The 20,502-nt window shown below is 40.9% G+C and overlaps 1 protein-coding gene across 2 annotated transcripts in view; it reads left to right on the top strand.

Annotated features, from left to right (window-relative positions):
* Positions 1–20,502, top strand: part of paxip1 (PAX interacting (with transcription-activation domain) protein 1) — a 162,572-nt gene that overhangs the window by 87,310 nt on the left and 54,760 nt on the right. For both annotated transcript variants that reach the window (XM_069914790.1, XM_069914789.1), the window contains 2 exons: positions 11,466–11,650; positions 13,154–13,197. In XM_069914790.1, the coding sequence (XP_069770891.1) occupies positions 11,466–11,650; positions 13,154–13,197 (229 nt within the window). The remainder of the gene's footprint in view (positions 1–11,465; positions 11,651–13,153; positions 13,198–20,502) is intronic.

Genomic DNA, 20,502 nt, shown 5'->3' on the forward strand with positions numbered 1-20,502 from the left:
ATTGGCGAAAGTGACAGTAAATGGATATATATCAAAACAATTTAACTTAAGCAGATCAACAAGGCAGGGATGCCCACTATCGCCCTTATTGTTCGCGTTAGCCATAGAACCACTAGCAGAACTGATAAGAACATAAAATAAAAGGGATAAAAATAAAAGACAAGGAATATAAAATCAGTTTATTTGCAGATGACGTTATAGCATACTTAACAGAACCAGAAATATCAATAAAAGAATTATATAAGAAATTGAAGGAATATGGAGAAGTGTCAGGATACAAGATCAACGCAAATAAAAGTGAAGCAATGCCAATGAATAATGTGGATTTCTCAAAATTTAAGAAAGAATCACCATTCAGATGGCAAATGCAAGCAATACGATACCTAGGTATACAAATAAATAAAAACCTCGGCCATCTATATAAACTCAATTATTATCCACTAATGAAAAAATTACAGGGCGACTTAGAGCATTGGAAAGACTTACCACTAACACTAATAGGAAGGATAAACTGTATTAAAATGAACATTTTCCCAAGGATACAATACCTATTTCAGGCATTGCCAATATACTTGACAGAGAAATTCTTCAAGGAGTTAAAGAAAATAATAAGGAAATTTTTATGGAAAGGGGGGAAACCGAGGATAGCACTAGATAAATTAACAGAATGGTATAAACAAGGAGGCTTACAACTGCCAAACTTTAAAAATTATTATAGAGCCGCACAATTAAGATACCTATCAGATTTTTATCAAACAAGGGAAAAGCCAGATTGGACTAGATTAGAACTAGATAAAATAGGGGAGAAGATACCCGAACATATATTATATAAATGGGATGAAAAATTGGTACAACGTAGGAATTCTCCAGTATTACATCATCTGCTCAATATTTGGAAGAAGATTCATGTAGAAAGGAATAAAACAAATTACCAACTACCAAAACTAATAGTGACGCAAAATCAGCTAATCCCTTTTACAATAGATAACCTTTCCTTTAGAGAATGGGAGAAAAAAGGGATCAAAAGAATAGAAAATTGCTTTTCAGGAAATAAATTATTATCATTTGAACAAATGAAGGATAAATATAATATAACTCACGATACAGTGTTGGCATACTACCATCTGAAATCCTACTTGAAGGACAAATTGGGAAGCAGTCTGAGGTTACCAGAGGGAAGTAATTTTGAATGTGATTACATACAATGATAATCAAAAAATTTATAACAAACATGTATATTAAACTACAAGAAAAGGAGAACGAGGAAACAAATAGTAAAACTAAACAAAAATGGGAACAAGATCTAAACATAAAGATAAAGAATGAAACATGGGAGAAGTTATGCTCAGGAACTATGAGAAATACAATAAATACGAGGTTACGTATGTTACAATATAACTGGATACACAGGCTATATATTACACCTCAAAAGTTAAATAACTGGGACCCAACAGTATCTGACAGATGTTTTCGCTGTAAAAAGGAAATGGGAACAACAATTCATGTAATCTGGACAAGTGAGAAAGTGAAAAAATTTTGGGAATATTTAAACCAGATATTAAATAAAATCACAAAAAGCAATGTACCAAAAAACCCAGAGATCTTCCTCCTAAGTAACATAAAAAAACAAAGAATTTGGACTTGATTTGGATGGTGCACAAAAATGATTTGTTAGGATAGCCCTAGCTGTAGCAAAAAAATATATTATGTCAGCCTGGAAATTAGAAGATAACTTGAGATTACAACAATGGTATATAGAAATGAATAAATGTATTCCATTAGAAAAAATAACATATAATTTAAGAAATAATATTACAATATTTGAACAAATATGGGAGCCATACATGAAACACAATAGAGAAAACCTACCGGGGACATCTACCACCTAAAATGGCAGAAGGAGAAGGGAATGAAAAGAATTGACTCAATGGAATTTCTTGTTTGTTTTTATTGAGTGACAACATTGTTTGACGGGTTTAATGTATCTTAGATTCTGAACTTTAAATGAATGGGAGGGGAGGTAGGGGGGGTGGGATGGGAAGGGGGGGGAGAAAACAACACTATATATTTGAAAAGGAAAATGTATGTATCTTGATCAATGTGGTTTATAGTGTGAAAAATAAAAAAATTTAAAAAAGAGATGAGAGGATTTTTTTCATGTTGCTGGAGCAGCTATGAGTGATGGCTTACTGTGGGTTTCCGTGTTGCTCACAAACATGAATAGAACAAGGCAGCTTCTTCTGCTGGTTGGTGCACTTTCCCCTTCCAGAATAGTTTGGGCCCCAACTGTTGAGCACTGCTGGAATTTTAGCACCACCAGAACCTGTGACTTTTACATGATAATTGAAAAAAGCAATTCTAGAACCTTCCAGGAAGAAATCAGTCAGGAAAAAAAAAACAGGGTTGTGCAAGGATAATGGCAAGTTGCAAATTCTCAATCCATTGATCCTTGAGTTATGTTCCTTGAGTTTTAAAGCATCTATTCCTAGCTACTGATAATAGATGACTGTGGTGTGTCATAATAGATCACACTAAGCAAAGGACATACAAGCTTTGTGGGATTAATATCTCATCCTATTTTAAAGATGTATTTTGTGTTTGGATTAGTTCGTAGTCTATGTTGGGGAGTGGCCAGTCAAGAAAAGTGCAAGTGTTTGGCTCAAAAGTTTTCAGTGAGGAGACTGAAAGAGGAGACTATGCCACAGTTAAGGAGAGTGAGGAGTGGTGAAGAAATTACAGACAAACTGATTCATTGTGAGGCTTGCATGATATGGCTGCTACAACTGTGCAAGGACCATGTTGGGGCACTAGAGAAGCAACTGGATAACCTCAGGTTCATCCAGGGTAAACGAGAGCTTTCTGGTCAGGAACTACAGCGAGGTCATTACTCCAGAGATGCCAGAAGTGACAAGGGGGGGGATGATAATGAGAAAGGGATGGATGCTGGAGTACAGGAGATTGCGTGGAATGTACCTCTTGAAATCAGGTTCACCCATTTGGAAGCTGTTGGGACAGAAGACACTGCCAGTCTGAGAGACGGACAGGTCTGAGAGACAAAAATTGACGCTGAAGCAAAGCCAAGGATCCAGAAGTCAAGCAGAGCTGTGGTAGTAGGGACTCCATAGTGAGGTACAGAAATGGGTTTCTGCCGCACCAGGTGGGATTAAAGGATGGTGTGTTGCCTACCTAGTGTCAGGATCCAGGACTTCATGAACTGATTGCAGGGCATCCTCAAGGGTGAAGGTGAACAGCTGGAACCGGTAGTACATGTCGGCAGAAATAACATTGGGAATAAGAGGAAAGAAATTGTGCAGCGTGACTTCAGAACTTGGAAGAAGGTAGAAAAGCAGGATCTCCAGGGTGGTCATCTCCCATTTGCTTCCAGTTCATTGTGCTGGTGAGAGCAGGAACAAGGAGATGGGGGATCAGAATGTGTGGCTGAGGAGCTAATGCAGGAAGCAGGGATTTAGGTTCCTTGACCACTGGGATCTGTTTTGGGGAAAGGATAAATTGTACAAAAGGGATGGATTACACCTCAACAGGAGGGGGACCAGAATTCTGGCAGGCAAGTTTGCCCCTGCTACATGGGTGTGCTTAAACTAGGTAGTGAGGGGGAAGGAGATGAACTGGAAATACAAGGATAGAGTTGAAGGGAAAGAGAAAATAAGAAAAGTTATGAAAGACAACAGAATTAACAGGGCAGAAAGCTGAGGAAGGGATCAGAGAGTATGGCCAAATGCAATAGGAATGCATGTGAAAGGGGCAGGGAGTAATGGATTAAAAGTATTACATATGAATGCACGAAGAAGAAAAAAATTAAAGTGGATGTGCTGGAGGCTCATTTGGAAATTGGCAAGTATGATTTTGTAAGGATAACAGAGACATGGCTGCAAGAGGACCAGGGCTGGGAAATAAATATACATACTCTTGAAAGGACAGACAGGAGGGCAGAGGGGGTGGGGTGGCTCTGTTGGTGAGGAATGAAATTCAGTCCCTTGCGAGGGATGACATTGAATCAGGAGATGTAGAGTCAATATGGATAAAACTGAGAAATTGTAAGGGCAAAAAGACCCTAATGGGAGTTATCTACAGGCCCCCATATAGGGTTCAAGTTGAATCAAGAGTTAAAATTGGCATATCCCAAAGCTCATGCTATGGTTGTAATGGGAGGTTTCAACATTCAGGTAGACTGGGAAAATCAGGTTGGTACTGGACCCCAAAAAAGGGAGTTTATGGAGTGCTTCCGAGATGGATTCTTAGAGCAGATTGTACTAGAGCCAATAGGGAGAAGGCAATTCGGGATTTAGTGAACTAGTTTTGATAAGGGAACTTGAGATAAAGAGCCATTAGGAGATAGTGACACCAGTTGATGATACTCCCACTATTTTGCCTCCCTTTATCTAATATGATGAGTTTTAATCTACAATTTGAGAGGGAGAAGGGAAAATCAGAAGTGTCAATATTACAGTTGAACAAAAGGGACAATGGAGCCATGAGGGATGAACTGGCCAAAGTTGACTGGAAAGATACCATAGCAGGGATAACCATGGAACAACAATGGCAGCCATTTCTGGGAATAATACAGAAGGTGCAGGATCGGTTCATTCCAAAGAGGAAGAAGGATTCTAAGTGGAATAAAGGGTGACGGTGGCTGGCAAGAGAAGTCAAGGACAGTAAAAATAAAAGGGAAGTATAACATGGAAAAGTTGAGTGGAAAACCAGAGGATTGGGAAAGTTTTAGAGCAACAGATGTCTAAAAAGGCAATACAGGGAGAAATGAGGTACAAAGGAAAGTTAGCCAAGAAAATAAAGGAGGATAGTAAAAAGTGCTTTAGGTGTGTGAAGGGGAAAAAATTAGTTAAGATCAAAGTTGGTCCCTTGAAGACCAAAATGGGTGAAATTATTATGGGGAACAGGAAAGGGCAGACGAGTTGAACAGGTAGTTTGTTTGTCTTTCCTTGTGAAGGCAGATCCAATCTCTCAGATGTAATAGTTGACAGAGTACCTAGGGTAATGGAGGAACTGAAGGAAATCACATTAGGCAGAAAATGGTGTTGGGTAGACTGATGGGATTGAAGGCTAATAAATCCCAGGGCCTGATGGTCTGTATCCCAGGGTACGTAAGGAGATGGCTCAAGAAATAGTGGTCACATTGGTAATCATTTTCCAATGCTCTATAGATTCAGGATCAATTCCTGTGGATTTGAGGATAGATAATGTTATCCCACTTTTTAAGAAATGAGGGAGAGAGAAAACTGGGGATTGTAGACCAGTTACCCTGATATCCGTGGTGGGGGAGATGCTGGAGTCGATTAGAAAAGATGAAATAGCGGCATTTGGGTAGCAGTAACAGGATTGGTCTGAGTCAGGATGGATTTATGAAGGGGAAATCATGCTTGTCTAATCTGGAATTTTTAAGGATGTAACTATGAAAATAGACAAGGGAAAGCCAGTGGATGTAGCGTATCTGGACTTTCAGAAAGCCTTTGATAAGGTCCCACGTAGGAGATTAGTGGGCAAAATTAAAGCACATGGTATTGTGGGTAGGGTACTGACGTGGATAGAAAATTGGTTGGCAGACAGGAAACAGTAGGGATTAATGGGTCCCTTTCAGAATGGCAAGCAGTGACTAGTGAGGTACCACAAAGCTCGGTGCTGGGACTGGAGCCATTTACAATATACATTAATAATTTAGATGAAGGGATTAGAAATAACATAAGCAAATTTGCAGATGACATAAAGCTGGGTGCCAGTGCGAAATGTGAGGAGGATGTTATGAGAATGCAGGGTGACTTGGACAGGTTGGGTGAATGGGCAGATGCAGTTTAATAAGGATAAATGTGAGGTTATCCACTTTGGTGGCAAGAATAGGAAGGCAGATTACTATCTGAATGGTGTCAAGTTAGGAACGGGGAAGTGCAGTGAGATTTCGGTGTCCTTGTTCATCAGTCACAAAGTAAGCATGCAGGTACAGCAGGCAGTGAAAAAAATTAATGGCATGTTGGCCTTCATAACAAGAGGAATTGAGTAGAGGAGCAAAGACTGCAGTTGTTCAGGTCCCTGGTGAGACCACACCTGGAGTATTGCGTGCAGTTTTGGTCTCCCAAGTTTGAGGAAGGACATTCTTGCTAATGAGGGAGTGCAGTGTAGGTTCATGAGGTTAATTGCCAGGATGGCGGGGCTGTCATATGTTGAAAGATTGGAGTGACTGGGCTTGTGTACACTGGAACTTAGAAGGATGAGAAGAGATCTGATTAGAACATAAGATTATTAAGAGAATGGACACGTTAGAGTAGGGATCTCCAGAGTGATTGATATCAACCCACAGGGATCAATGGGTCAATCCAGTGGGTCGATAAATACCAGGATAAAAGGAGGTCAATAACACTGGGGGGGGTAGGGGTGGTTGATAACGTGTGGGGAGGTGTTGATTTAAAATAGCGCCTCCGCACCCCTCCCTCGGTCCCGTCCACCACAGTGGGATGGGGGAGAGCTTGCGTGCCTTAAAACTTTGTGCTCCAACATCACGCATACCCCTCATTGTGCATGTGCCAGGCGGGACTTCAAGCATCATCGTCACACTTCACCCTCATCGCACATGATGGCAAGAACAGGAAGGCAGATTACTATCTGATTGGTGTCAAGTTAGGAATAGGAGAAGTGCAGCGAGATTTAGGTTTCCTTGTTCATCAGTCATTGAAAGTAAGCATGCAGGTGCCGCAGGCAGTGAAGGAAGCTAATGGCATGTTTGCCTTCTGCAGTTATACAGGACCTTGTGAGATCACATCTGGAGTACTGCATGCAGTTTTGATCTCCCAAGTTTGAGGAAGGACCTTTCTATTGAGGGAGTGCAGCGTAGATTCATGAGGTTAATTCCCAGGATGGCAGGACTGTCATATGTTAAAAGATTTGAGCAATTGGGCTTGTATACACTGAAATTTAGAAGGATGAGAGGGGATCTGATTGAAACATACAAGATTATTAAGGGATTGGACACACTAGAGGCAGGAAACATGTTAGGGGTGTCCATAACCGGAGGCCACAGTACAAGAATAAGGGATAGACCATTTAGAATGGAGTTGAGGAAAAACTTTTTCACCCAGAGTGTTGTGAATCTGTGGATTCCTCTGCCTCAGAAGACATTCTCTGATGGTTTCAAGAAAGAGTTAGAGCTCTTAAAGATGGGAGAGTTGAAGGATAAAGGGAGAAGGCAGGGACAGGATACTAATTGTGGATAATCATCTATTGTCTATTGATTTCTTATCAAATTCTAATTCTTAAAAGGCAAGAAGGTTTCAATTGCTTTTTGCAATGCATTGCTTGCAAACAAAACCACCAACTGTTCAATCCCATCTGCCTTGTGAATGCATAAACAGCCAGCCTGTAATACTAGTTTTGCTGTGAATGATATCATAGCCTCCTTTTGTTTTTAGCTTTGTGTATATAACTGAAAATTCAATGGGTGCATTAACAATTTAATATCGTGCATTAAAAATTGTCACAGATGCTTGATTCTCCAAACTAGCAATAAATCAAGGGAATAAGAGAGGGAAGAACATAGCCAGGATTTTAATATTTTGCTTTTGACTTATGGCTACGTTTATTTAATTGAAAAGGATAGCTACATCAGTATCCTTCAACACATTAGTTTTTTTTTTGCAGTTTCTTTTGAAAGAACTATGTATTTATTTACATTCCTCACAGCTTAAAGATTTTTCTTTAAAATATTTTTTATTCACCATTTGAGTGCTACTTTTGACGATTAAGGAAAATCCCAAAGTAATTTCTAAGCCTATTTGGGCAAGATTGTGGCTTGGGAAAGGGTAGATCCAGTCACGAACAGGAAAGGGAATTTGTGTGTGGAGCCAGATTAAGTGGGTGAGGTTCTTGTGGGTGAGGTTCTTTATGTTGATGTTTGTCCAAATTGGAGGAACAATACCTAGTATTCCATCTCAGCAGTCTACAATGTTGACAGATTATGTATAGAGATATATTTTTGGGAGATAAATTGGGGCAAGTTTTTTTAGTGTAGTTCACATACGAACACTTTAAAACAGATCTTATTTAAAATACTGGAGCTCTACTCATCCTAGAGCCTTTGCAAAAGCTTTGGAGAGTGCCCAAGAGACTTCACTAATGGATTGTTGTTTACAAAAAGGCAACAGATGAAAGAACTTGTCAGAGCCGCAGACTGTCTGGAGTGGAACCTGCTATTCTAGGAGGGTCATGTGGTTTGGCAAGCAGAGAGTAAAAACCGGCTTTTTCTCAGAGAGAGGGAGAGAGACAGATTAGTTCTACAGTTTTACAGTCAGCAGCAGCAGCAGCTGGGACTGGAACAGGACAAGCTGGCAAGCATGTCGAAAGCCCCAATTGGAAGACTAGTTGTGAGTGCTTAGTTCAGCCTGGTCAAGGCCCTTGTGAAAGAGGACAGGCTGTCTAATGTTTCACTTGAAATAAGAGAAAGAAAAAGGAACTCTGTGGTGACTTGAAAGAGAGTTTATCATCTGGAGAACCTGAGGGGGCAAGTTTCTTCAGCAAGACACTGAAGTGGCTGATGGAAGTAAATGTACAACAAACCTCTCTCTGAAAACTGGCAGGAGCCTTCCTGAGTGGTAACCATTTACCTTTCAAGCACCAAAGCCTGGAGAACTTTATAAATGTTAAATTTTGTGCATAGTATAAGAATTGCTTGCAACCAGTGAACTTGGAGGAATGAGAAGTGAGATTGGACTGTGAACCAAAGAACTTTTCTGAACTTACACACACATTACATACATGTGCGCTTAGAATTAAAAGGGGGTTAAGTTAGGTTAGTTAAGTCAATAGTGATAAGTTTAAATGTGATTCTGTTTACATGTTTAAAGATAATTAAAAGTAACTTTTGTTTAAGTAACCACTTGTCTTGATGAATATCTATTGCTGTTGGGTTTTGGTGTTGTCTGGGCTCGTAACAACGACCAGATGGCCGAAGTCAAGTTTGTCATCTGATTGTACAAGTACAACCTGACAAAACTGTGTTCTCCTGTCATTGGTGCAAAACATGTAGTACACAGCCAGACATTATTTGTCATACAGACAAATAATACATATACAAGACAAAAAAAATGAGAGTCTCGGATGATTAGTGAGAGCAGTTCCTTTGGTCGTTCATCATTCTCATTGCCTGTACTGGCTCAAATACTCCTGTGTCTCTTCCCTGACGAGAGCAGCTACAAGATGGTGTGGGCAGCGTGGAAGGGGTCCTCAATGATTTTGCATGCCCTCTTCAGACAATGATCCTGGTGCACATCAATGGGGGTGGGGGTGAGACTTGCAATGGATAAATTTTGGGAGAATTTGGTAAGATTAGTGGGTTACGTACATGCATTTTAAAACGGATCTTATTTGAAAGACTGAAGAATTTGTATTCAGTAACATTCAGGAGACTTTTATGCACATTTCGCAAGTAGGTGCTAATTGAAATGATGTCATGAAATGGATAGCCATTGTTTTGGAGGAGACAAACTGGCTGCGGGTACCTACAGTGTGTTTACAAAAAGGTTAATCCTGGGGTTTGTTCATCTAAGATGACAGCTTGACCAAGAGAGGAGAACTCCTGTGGTTTGCTGAGGAAGGTGTGGGTTTTTGCAAGTCAGAGAGTCAAATGGGATTTCTGGCAGTTGGGAATTGGAGAGAAAGAGAGAAGGAGAGAAGATAAGCTCTCTCAGCTTGTGTGTCTGACACTGAAAGGAGCTGAACAATGCAAGCCAGGAAGAGCTGGTTGGAAACAAAGTTCCAGAGCAGTGGATGGCTGTAATTGCTATCTATCTGATGTTTCTCTTGGAATAAGTAGAACAGAAAGGAACTCTGTAGTAGCCTGAAAGAAAGAGGTTACCATTTGGAGAACCCATATGGGGCAAGTTTTATCAGCAAGACATTGAGATGACTAATGGTGATACCTCAGTTGTGGAAATCCTGGAACAATAAATCTCTCTGTGCAAACCCTACAAGAACCTTTCTGAGCGGAAAACACTTACCTTTTGAGCACCAAAGCCTGGTGAACTTAATACATGTTAAATTCTGTGCACAGTATAAGAATTGCCCTCATCCACAGAACTTGGAAGAAGGAGAAATGAGATTGAACTATGAACCAAATAACTTTTAAATTTACACACACATCATACACATGCACTTAGAATTAGAAGAGGGTTAATTTGGGTTAGTTAAGTAAAGAGATAAGTTAAAGTTTGATTCTGTTTTCATGTTTAAAGATAATTAAAAACTTTTGTTTAAGTAAATACTTGTCTTGGTGAATCTCTATTGCTGCTGGGATTTGGGGTCCTTTGAGCTCCTAACAGACTCCAGAGATCCTCTCTGCCACTGAAGCAACCATACCACACTGTTATGCATCTGGCCTGGATGCTCTAGTTAGAGCTCCTATAGAAGGTAGACCTGGTAGTGGCCAGTTCAGACTTTTCAGGATGTGCAGTCACTGTTGCACTTTACTGACAAATGAGGAGATGTTGAGTGTCCACAATAGATGAATGAACTCCAAGGAATTTGTTGCTCTCCACTCTCTCCACTACAGAATTGCTGATGTGTAGTGGAGAGTGATCAATCCTGGTCATGCTGAAGTCTACCATTATTTCCTTCATCTTGTCCACGTTGGGAGTCAGGTTGTTAATGGCACCATTTCACAAGATTTTCCACCTCTTCTCTGTAGTGCAACTCATCTTTGTTGCTGATGAGGCCAATTACTGTTGTGACCTCTTCAAACTTGATGACACTGTTGGAGCTGGATCTAGTGATGCATTCATGATCAGGAGTGGGCTGAGCACACAGCCCTGAGGTGCCCCAGTACTCAGCGTTATGGTGCTCGACATTCTGCTAAAGTCCTGGAAATACTGTGGTCTTTGTGGAGGAAGTCCAGCTAGGACAGCTTCTCCACCAGAGAGACTGTAAAAAGTGAAATCTGAGGCATAAAAAACAAACTGGAGGACCTCAGTCGGTCGAACAGCATCTTTTCACCCTCCCCTCCCCTACACACAAAGATGCTACTAAGTTCCTCGCAGTTTGTTTCACTACCCATTATTCTTAAATACATCTTCAGTGAAAGTGTTAGAAGTCCAAAGCTAGTAGCTCTCACTTCATTCTAACATTTTAATTTTAAATCTAAAACCTATAACTGGATTACTCCCTTTTGCATAAAAATGTAAAAACAAAGCTCAATATTTGCAGTATTTCTAAAGGATCCATTCTAACAGGTTGAATGTAGCACCTTTGCTCACCAGATATTCTTAACTTAAGCATGCTTTTAGAAATTAAAAAAAATTTACCTGCCACAAGAACTGTGACGGGGAGGGCTCATCAGAAAAGGGGATGGTGCTAATTAGAAATGTGTGTGGAGACTATTCTTGCATTCACTGGATAATTGTTCCTATTCACTGAACTAACTCTATGTTCCTCTTGGCTTGTCTTGAGAGCAGACCCTATGGACTGAAATATGAGAAGGCAAAAGAGTGGAGAATACCGTGTGTGAACGCATTATGGCTTTGTGATATTCTTCTTGGAAACTTCGATGCATTGCGGCAGATTCAGCATAATCGCTACACAGTGTTCGGATTGCAAGATCCTCTTGCCCCTAATCCCCAACTGGTCTCAAATCTTTTAGGTAGAGTATGTCAACTTTCACTTGATGAATTCTTCTCGTATTATTTTGATAGAGTCAGACAGCATGGAAACAGGCCCTTTGGCTCAACTTGCTCACACCAACCAAAATACCCCTCCCACGTGAGTCCCATTTGTCTGCGTTTGGCCCATATACCTTTTACCTATTCTGTTCATGAATCTGTCCAATTTGTTTTTAAACCTTGCAATAGTAGCTGCCGCAACGTCCCTTTGCTTATTTTTTTTTTTAAGTTAGCCCTCAGGTTCCTGTTAAATCTTTCCCCCTTCACCTTAATCCTCTGGTCACTGATTCACCATACTCTACTTGGGACAAAAGATGTCCCTCTCATAATTTTGTACACCTCTGAGATCATTCCTTGACTTCCTGTGTTCCAAAGAATAAAGCCCAAGGCTGCTCAATTTTTTCCTGTAGCTCAGGCACCCCCCACCCCGAATCTTCAGAATGTCCCTGTAAATCTTCTCTCCACCCTCTCCAGCTTGAGAACTGCTTTCCAGTGGCACGGTGAGCACACTGATCACAATTCACCAAATGGGCCTCACCAACTGCAACATGACCTCCCAACTTTTATACTTGATATTCTGATGAATGCCAATTACCAAAAGTCTTTTTGACTACACTATCCACCCAAGGCACTAAATACTTGTACTCCTTGATCCCTCTGTTCCACAATACTCTCCAGTTCCCTACCATTCACTATGTAGGTTCTACCCATGTTAGACCTTCTAAAATGCAACACCTTACATTTCTCTGTATTAAATTCCATCAATCATTCTTCTACCTACCCAACTGATCAAGATCCTGGGAACAGCCTTCACTATAATACCAGATGCTTTGGAATCATCTGCCTATTTGCTAATCATGCCATGCATGGCCTATCTAAATAATTGATTATAGATGACAAACAGCAATGGGCCCACCATAGAACCTTGTGGTACATCACCAGTCACAAGCCTCCAGTCGAAAAATCAACTTTCAGCCATGACCTTGTGCTTTCTTCCATGAAGCCAATTTTTATCCAGCCTGTTCTTGGATCCCTTGTGACCTAACCTTTTAGAACAGTCTATTGCAGAGAACCTTATGAAATCCATGCACACGACATCCTCAGCTCTGCCCTCAAAACCTTAATTGTCACATCTTCAAAAAAAATTCAGTCAGATTCGTGATACAGTATTTTGCTGATGGAAGGCCAAATAGAATGGAGGGGGGGGGGGGGGGGGAAGTGTCATGACAGGAAATGTTTGAACTACTCAGCAGATTGGGTAGCACCTGTGACGAGAAAAACAGTTAATGAAAAGTAAAATGTTGAATGTCCAGCAAAGTTTCACGAAAGTGTATTTTTACTGAGTGCTCTGCTTGGAGTATATGGTCTTTATTAGCCTACAAAAGATATTTTTCATTTGAAATGAATGACTTACGGGAATTGAATAGGGATTTGGCTTACTACTGTTATTGTATAGTTATACTCTTTTAAATCTTTTTTTACAGCTGCTTGGCGAGTGCCGTTGAAAATATCACCGGAGCTTTTAATGGTACGTTTAATATTTAATTAACCTGTGTGAATCATCGATATTTTCAGCCCACAAAAAGGTTCTTCACAAATCTTTGACGTTAACATGAATTTCATTTTTCTGCATTAGGATTGTATCCTTTCATGCCTCAACTATTTTAGTGTCTGCCCAAGTTTGTGTTAATTATAATAATTACTTTGGGCAATGAAGATTTTGCTTCCTAATCACCTTTGGGTGTATTTTATGGATTTTGGGCTGCTGCTCACGAAAATAACCATAAAATTTTCCTATCAAGTAATTTAAAAAAACCTAATTTTTAACCTGCTTCAACCGTCGAAAACCACAAAGTGCAACATGTCTTTGAAAATCCATTTTCTGCATTCGTACTTGGACATTTTCCCTGTTGATCTTGGTTCAGATGGGGCTGAACAGGGTGAAAGGTTTCAGCAGGACTTTGTGACAATGGAAATACAGTATCAGGGCCACTGGAACCCATCAATGCTGGCCGATTATTGTTGGACACTGACATGAGAGGCATCAGATGCTGAGTACAAATGAAAATGAGCAGCAAAACATTTTTAGGTCAGCATCATTATGCGATTAAACGTGCTAAATTCAAAGTTAATTGAATGTTTCTCCAACTTCCTACGTGATTCAGCAAATCTGGAATTTTCTTTGTGTTCAGCTTGAAGTCATCTATCATAATTCCCAATTTTTTTTTTAGGCAGCAAACCTTGGGGGGGGGGGGGGGGGGGGGTAGTTGTTGTCCAGTGTAGTATCTTATTCTACTTCTGGCTGCAAGTTCCAGATATCGCCCACATGTGGCTATTGGCCATGACGAGTGGAAAAAACACTGAGTCGAGTAGAATTTCAAACCAACTGATTCATACTTGCACGCTTAAATAGTCCATCCTCATCCCAGTCCTGCAGGGTGGAAGTGACATCAACTTCCTGTCCGTTATTTTCCCATGCACTAACACCTCACTGACAAAAGGCAAAGGAGGAAAAACCCAACACCCAACCCCAACCAACCATTTTTCCCCTGCAGCCGCTGCAACCGTGTCTGCCTGTCCCGCATCGGACTTGTCAGCCACAAACGAGCCTGCAGCTGACGTGGACTTTTACCCCCTCCATAAATCTTCGTCCGCGAAGCCAAGCCAAAGAAAAGAACAGCTTCTGAGTATGTTTCTGACTGCGGACTCGACCGCAACTGCTGACCCTGGTTCGCCTGCTGCATGGATGAGCTGCCATATGACCCACCAACCACCCCACCCCCCCCCCCCAAAAGAACTGGTGAAAGTGTACAGAGTATGGTTTCAGCGCTTCCTATCTGTTTTATGTGGCTGCTCTTGACTGGTGGGACTGTGACTGCTTGAAGTGGTCTATAGTAAATGTCTCCTCCCAGCCATCCACATCCAAAACACAAATTGCCCTGTTATGATGTACCACTTATACGGTCCTTCATACAGCTGCTGCAGGGATGGTCTGTGTGCTCCTTGGCAGACGAACATGTACTTGCTCTGCTGCAGGTCTTTGGATACGAAGAAGGGCCTTGGCCCATGATGGGATGTTGGCACCTGAGGCAGTGTTCCAAGTCTCTCCTGAAGTCTGGTCAGGACCCTTTGCTGGTGTGTCCTCTTGGCCATGGTACTGTGAGCGGTGCACCATACACTAGTTAGGTCTTCTTTGGGGGTTGTGTGGATGCCCAGTGGCACCCATGAGAGTTTGTCTATCCAGTTGGGTCCTTGGAGGAATGCCATCAGGGCTGACTTCAGGTGCCTGTGGAAAAGTTCCACCAGGCTGTTTGATTGAGGGTGGTACACAGTCATCTGGTGGAGCGCTGAGTTTCTGCGTTGCTGCTGACCACAGAGCCGAGGTAAACTGTGCCACTCTGTCCAAAGTGATGTGGACAGGAGCCACCCAGGTTGTGATTAGCGTCCTGGCGCATTCCTCTACCGTCGGTGATTGAAATGGCTTCCGGCCACCTTGTGAACCTGTCCATCATTGTCAATGGGTACCTAACCCCTTTTAAGGCGAGAATAGGCCGACGATGTCCACGTGTACATGCTCGAACCTCTTGTGTGCTGGCTGGAAAGGTTGCAGCAGTGCCTTTACATGCCTCTGGACCTTGGAGGTCTGGCAGCGTGTGCACGTTCTGGCCCAGTGGTCGACCTGCTTGCGTAGGCCACGCCAACATGAAATGATCTGTGATTTGCTGGGTGGTCGCCAGGATGGAAGGGTGGGCTAACCCATGCAAAGTGTCAAAGATCTGGCGCCTCAAAGCAGCCAGTATGATGGGCCAAGGTTTCCCGGTAGAAGTGTCACATAGGAGTTTGGTACCACTGGGCCTAATTGGTACGTCCTTGAGGCAGAGTCTGGTGAATGCGGTTCAGTATGCCAATAGTTCATTGTCCTCCTGTTGTGCCTCTGCTAACAGCTCGTAATTCACTCCTGGAGCCAGAGCGTGCACTGACTGGATGGACGTCCAGGACCGCGCGTCAGCCACCATGTTGCTCTGCCCTGAGATATGCTTGATTGTGATGGTGAATTCAGATATGAAGGACAGGTGTGGCTGCTGGTGGGCTGACCAGAGGTCGGACACCTTGGCGAACGCAAAGGTGAGGGGCTTGTGATTGGTGAAGATCGTGAACTCCCTTCCAGGAAATACCTGAAATGTCAAATAGCCAGATATTGGGCCAGCAGCTCTGTCGAATGCGCTGTACTTGATCTCTGGGGGCCTCAGGTGTCAGCTGAAGAAGACGAGCAGCTTCCTTTGGCTTTCAATTAACTGTTCGAGTATGCCACAGACTGCTGGTTCGGAGGCGTCTACGGTGAGGGTTGTGGAAACGTCTGCCCAGGGGTGGACAGGAGCATGGCATTTGTTGAGAGTATCCGTGGCCTGGTCAAAAGCTGCCATCGCTTCTTTTGTTCAAGCTAGCTCTTTGGTTTTGCCAGACATCAAGCTGAACAGGGGGCGCATCATCCAGGCTGCTGATGGAATGAAACGGTGTTTAAAAAAAAAAAATTAACCATCCCGACAAATTTCTGCAGGCCCTTGACTGTTGGGCCTGACGAATTTGCGAATGGCCACCACTTCCCTGGCAGGGGAACAGCTCTGTGACAATCCGGTACCCCAAGAAGTCACTGGTGGGTAGGCCGAACTGGCACTGGGAAGGTTGACCGCCAGGCCGTAGTCACTGAGGCGGTGGCGGCAGAGTAGGCGCATTTGTGTACTAGGTGTTCTTAGTTATCAGGATGTCATCCAGGAAGATGAACAGAAAGTCTGGGTCCCACCCTACTACGTTCATGAGTCGTTGGAATGTCTGGACTGCATTCTTTAGGCCCATAAGACATTCTAATGAATTCAAAAAGGCCAAACAGGGTTACGATGGCTGTTTTGGGGTATCATCTGGGTGGACAGGGACTTAATGATACCCTTGCACGAGTTCCATCTTTGAAAAGATGCATGCCCCTTGCAGGTTGACCATGAATTTCTTGATGTGCGGGACTGGGTACTGATCAGAGATGTTCGCTTCATTCAACTTCCTGTAGTCCCCACACAGCCTCCATCCTCCTGTGTACTTGGGCACCATATGGAGCGGAGAGGCCCCCAGGCTGTCTGAACACCGCATGATACCCATCTCCTCCATCTTGTTAAACTCCACCCTTGCACTGTAATTATAGCAGTTGAAAAAGTTTCCAGGAGGGTTTGGATCTTCACCACCATCCATCAAAAGAGGCATCCACAAATCTTTAAATTGTCTATAGAACTCAGGAGGGAACCCATCTTTCCCCTGGGGCCTTGTTGGCTTGTAAAATATCTAAAGCTTCATTTATTTCCTCCTACGTAAAAGGTGCATCTATGTTCTCTTCTTCTCTTCTAGTTTAGGAAGTCAATTTAAAAAATATATATTTTCATTATGTTTTTCATCTCCTAATTCAGATTTATATAGTTTCATATCGTATTGTCTAGATGTATTATTTATTTCTTTTCGATTATATGTTATAGTATCAGCTTCTGTTTCTATTGCATTTATCATTCTGGATAACTCCTGCTTTAACCTGCCAAGATAACAGTGTGTGTGCCCATTCTCCTAGTTCGTAATAATTTTGTTTAGATTGTAATGTAATTTTTTTTCCATTCTATATATCTGAAGTGTATTGTAATTTTAGTTCTCTAATATTCTAGATTTTTCTTGTGTTCCTTATCTGATATTCTCTTTCCATTTTTGTGATATCCTTCTCTAGATCTTCTAAATCTCTCACATATTCTTTCAAGATTTTGAGTATAAGAAATAATTTGTTCCCTCAAGTAAGCTTTAAGTGTATCCCATATGAGAAAACTATTATCAGTAGAAGGAAGATTGTTTTCACAAAATATTTCTGTCTGTCTCTTAATAAATTCACAAAATCCTTCCTCTTTAATAATGCAGCATTAAGGCACCATCTATATATAGTTTCTTGTTTTTCTATTATCGTAAATGGCGAGTGGTATAATAAAAGTCTTGCCAAATGGTCGCTTTTTACCACTCTTCTTTGTAACTGATGTTACAGGCCCAGAGGACCCCAAAACCTAGCAGCAATAGAAATTCACCAAGACAAATGGTCACTTAAACAAAAGTCATTTTTAATTTCTTTAAACATGAAAACAGAATCAAACTATTAACATAACCTAACTTTATCTCCTTCTAATTCTAAGTGCACGTGTATGTAATATGTGTGTAAGTTCATAAAAGTTCTCTGATTCACAGTCCAATCTCACTTCTCCCTCCTCCAAGTTCACTGGTTGCAAGTAATTCTTATACTGTACACAGAATTTGACATTTATGAATTTTCACCAACCTCTGGTAGTTTAAAATTAATTGGTTTTCAATCCTCACAGGAAGTTTTTTGTTGGTTTCAGAGAGATTTGTTGCTCATTGGATACAAATTGATTCCCTCCAATCAGCCACTTCAGTGTCTTGCCTAAGAAACTTGCCCCATCAGGATTTTCCAGATGATAACCTCTTCTTTTGCAGGTCACCACAGAGTTCCTTTTGCTTCCCTTATTTCAGGTGAAGCACTCTAGCCAGCCATTTCCTGTTGTATGGACCACAAGGATTTTCAACAGGCTAAACTCAGAACTCACAACCCATCTTCAAAATGGGGTTTCAACAAGCTGAGAGCTTGCCATGACTGCAGAAACCGGTTTTTATTCTTTCTCTCTCTCTCTCCATTCACCTGTTGCTTTCAAAACAATAATCTATTTACACCTGCTTTTGAAATTCTTTAGCAAAACAGTCTCCTTGTTTTATTGTCTTTGCAAAGGCTCTCAGAGCCTTCATGACTTACTTTCAGCAAAGCTCTTGCATTTTAAATGAAATTTATTTTGTGAAGTGTTTGTTTGTGACCTACACTACTCCCACAATCTATCTCGTTCAAAAACATCTATATACAATATAAAATATGATATCCGTTACACTGAGCAGACATTAAAAATAGCTTAATCCTTGTGTCTGAATCATGTACCCTTGAATAGAATGAATAATCTCTTTATAAGTAGTTGAGCTGCCTCAATATATTAATTAAATTTAAATCCTTCATAACCAATAGTCGTTTTTGCAGCTTTCTCCCTTGTTATTGTTCTCGCTGATTTGTCCAATATTGAATATAAACAAAAATTGAAATCTCGTCCAGTTAAAATATTTTGTCTTCCCCCAGCAGTTTCTAAAAAGATATCCTTCATAAAGACTTCATCGTCATAGTTTGGGGCATAAATATTAATAAACGTCCATGATTCTGCATGCATTTTTCAATACGCTATTACAAATCTTCCAGCTTGATCATTTAATGTGTTTTCTATTATTATTAGTATTTTTAACAATTAAAATCACTACATCTCTTGCTTTTGATCCAAATTAAGATGATATTACTTGCCCCACCCATCCTCTTTTTAATTTAATATGTTCCAATTTGGTAAGGAGTGTTTCTTGTAAAAATATCTGCCTTTAATTTTTTTTAGGTATGCCAAGACCTTTTTTCTCTTCAACGTATCGTTAATTCCATTAACATTAAAACTAATACACTTTAATGTTCTATCCATATTCTTCTTTTAAACAATATATTTTAATATTAAAATCTCCTTGACTCTTTAATAAAGTAATCCTTCCTCTTTAAGAAAAACACACTGTCCCTGCCCTAATGGTGACGTATATGTCAACATATGCGAAAGCCCACAAAAAAAGCCTGCGGAATCTCTCCAGGAAGAAGAACCCTTCTCTTTAGCGCCATCTTTTTTGTTACTCTTTTCCAGATTCCATTCTCCCCTTAGACCCTGCTACTACTTTTCCTAGATTATTTACCTTTTACTGAGCTCTCAGTGAACATGTCTATACATTTTTAAATAATAAATGAGATAGTTTAACAAAAGTAAAAAATGCAACCTATGCTACCTTTGTTTAGTTCCATTATAAATATCTTCACAATCTTCTCCCTTGGCAACCTTGAATGCTCTTTTTAATATACCAACTGTGCAGAAAGTCTTCAACCTCGTTTTTGGTCTGTAAAAATTGCCGGTTCCCCTCCACTACTTCAATCCTCAAAGTCGCGCGGTATATCAGAGTATTTCAGGATTTTAGCATGTAGTTGTCTTTTCATATCTTCAATTTTTTTTTAATGTTTAATCAAGATCGGGTTAGAGTCCTGAAAAAATAGTACCTTTTCATGATCAACCTTGGGCCAGTCATTATTCTGCTCAGAAAAATCATATGCTGCTCTGAGAATATCTCCCATTCTTAATAGCTTAAAAGTCTCACCAGGTCTGGTCCTGGTTTCTGGTTGCCGGTTCTTCTGATCCAAGTGTTCGTTGAGCTCTCTCGATATGTAGTTTGTTTCCAAATTGGTCTTTTAACACCGGGTTTCTTCCCTTGATCCCTTCTTTTAGTCCAATAATTCGGACATTGTTCTGTCAAATAAAGTTCTTCAAACGATCAGTTTTGTCAAGCAGTCTTGTTTATCAGGCTCCCATTCTTTGGCTTTTTATTTCCAAAGTCACAAGTTTCTCATGAGTTTTCGTCAATTTATTTTCGGCTCGACCCATTCTCTCCATCAAGTCCTGAACCATCTCTTTAATTTCAATAATTTTTTTCTGTCATGTATCTCATCACCATTTCAATATGTATGAATCAGTTTTTCGAATTCTCCACTTTTTTTCCTGGATGATGCTCCATTCTTGACCCGACTCCCCAGTTTTACTTGGTTCTCCCAGTCTCGTCGCCATTTTTGAACTGCTCCCTTTCGGACTTTCATCCGATGTCCCCATTTTAATAGGAGCTGCTTCAATCTTTG

This window comes from Narcine bancroftii, chromosome 1 (genome assembly GCF_036971445.1).
Source record: "Narcine bancroftii isolate sNarBan1 chromosome 1, sNarBan1.hap1, whole genome shotgun sequence".
Taxonomy (NCBI): Eukaryota; Metazoa; Chordata; class Chondrichthyes; order Torpediniformes; family Narcinidae; genus Narcine; species Narcine bancroftii.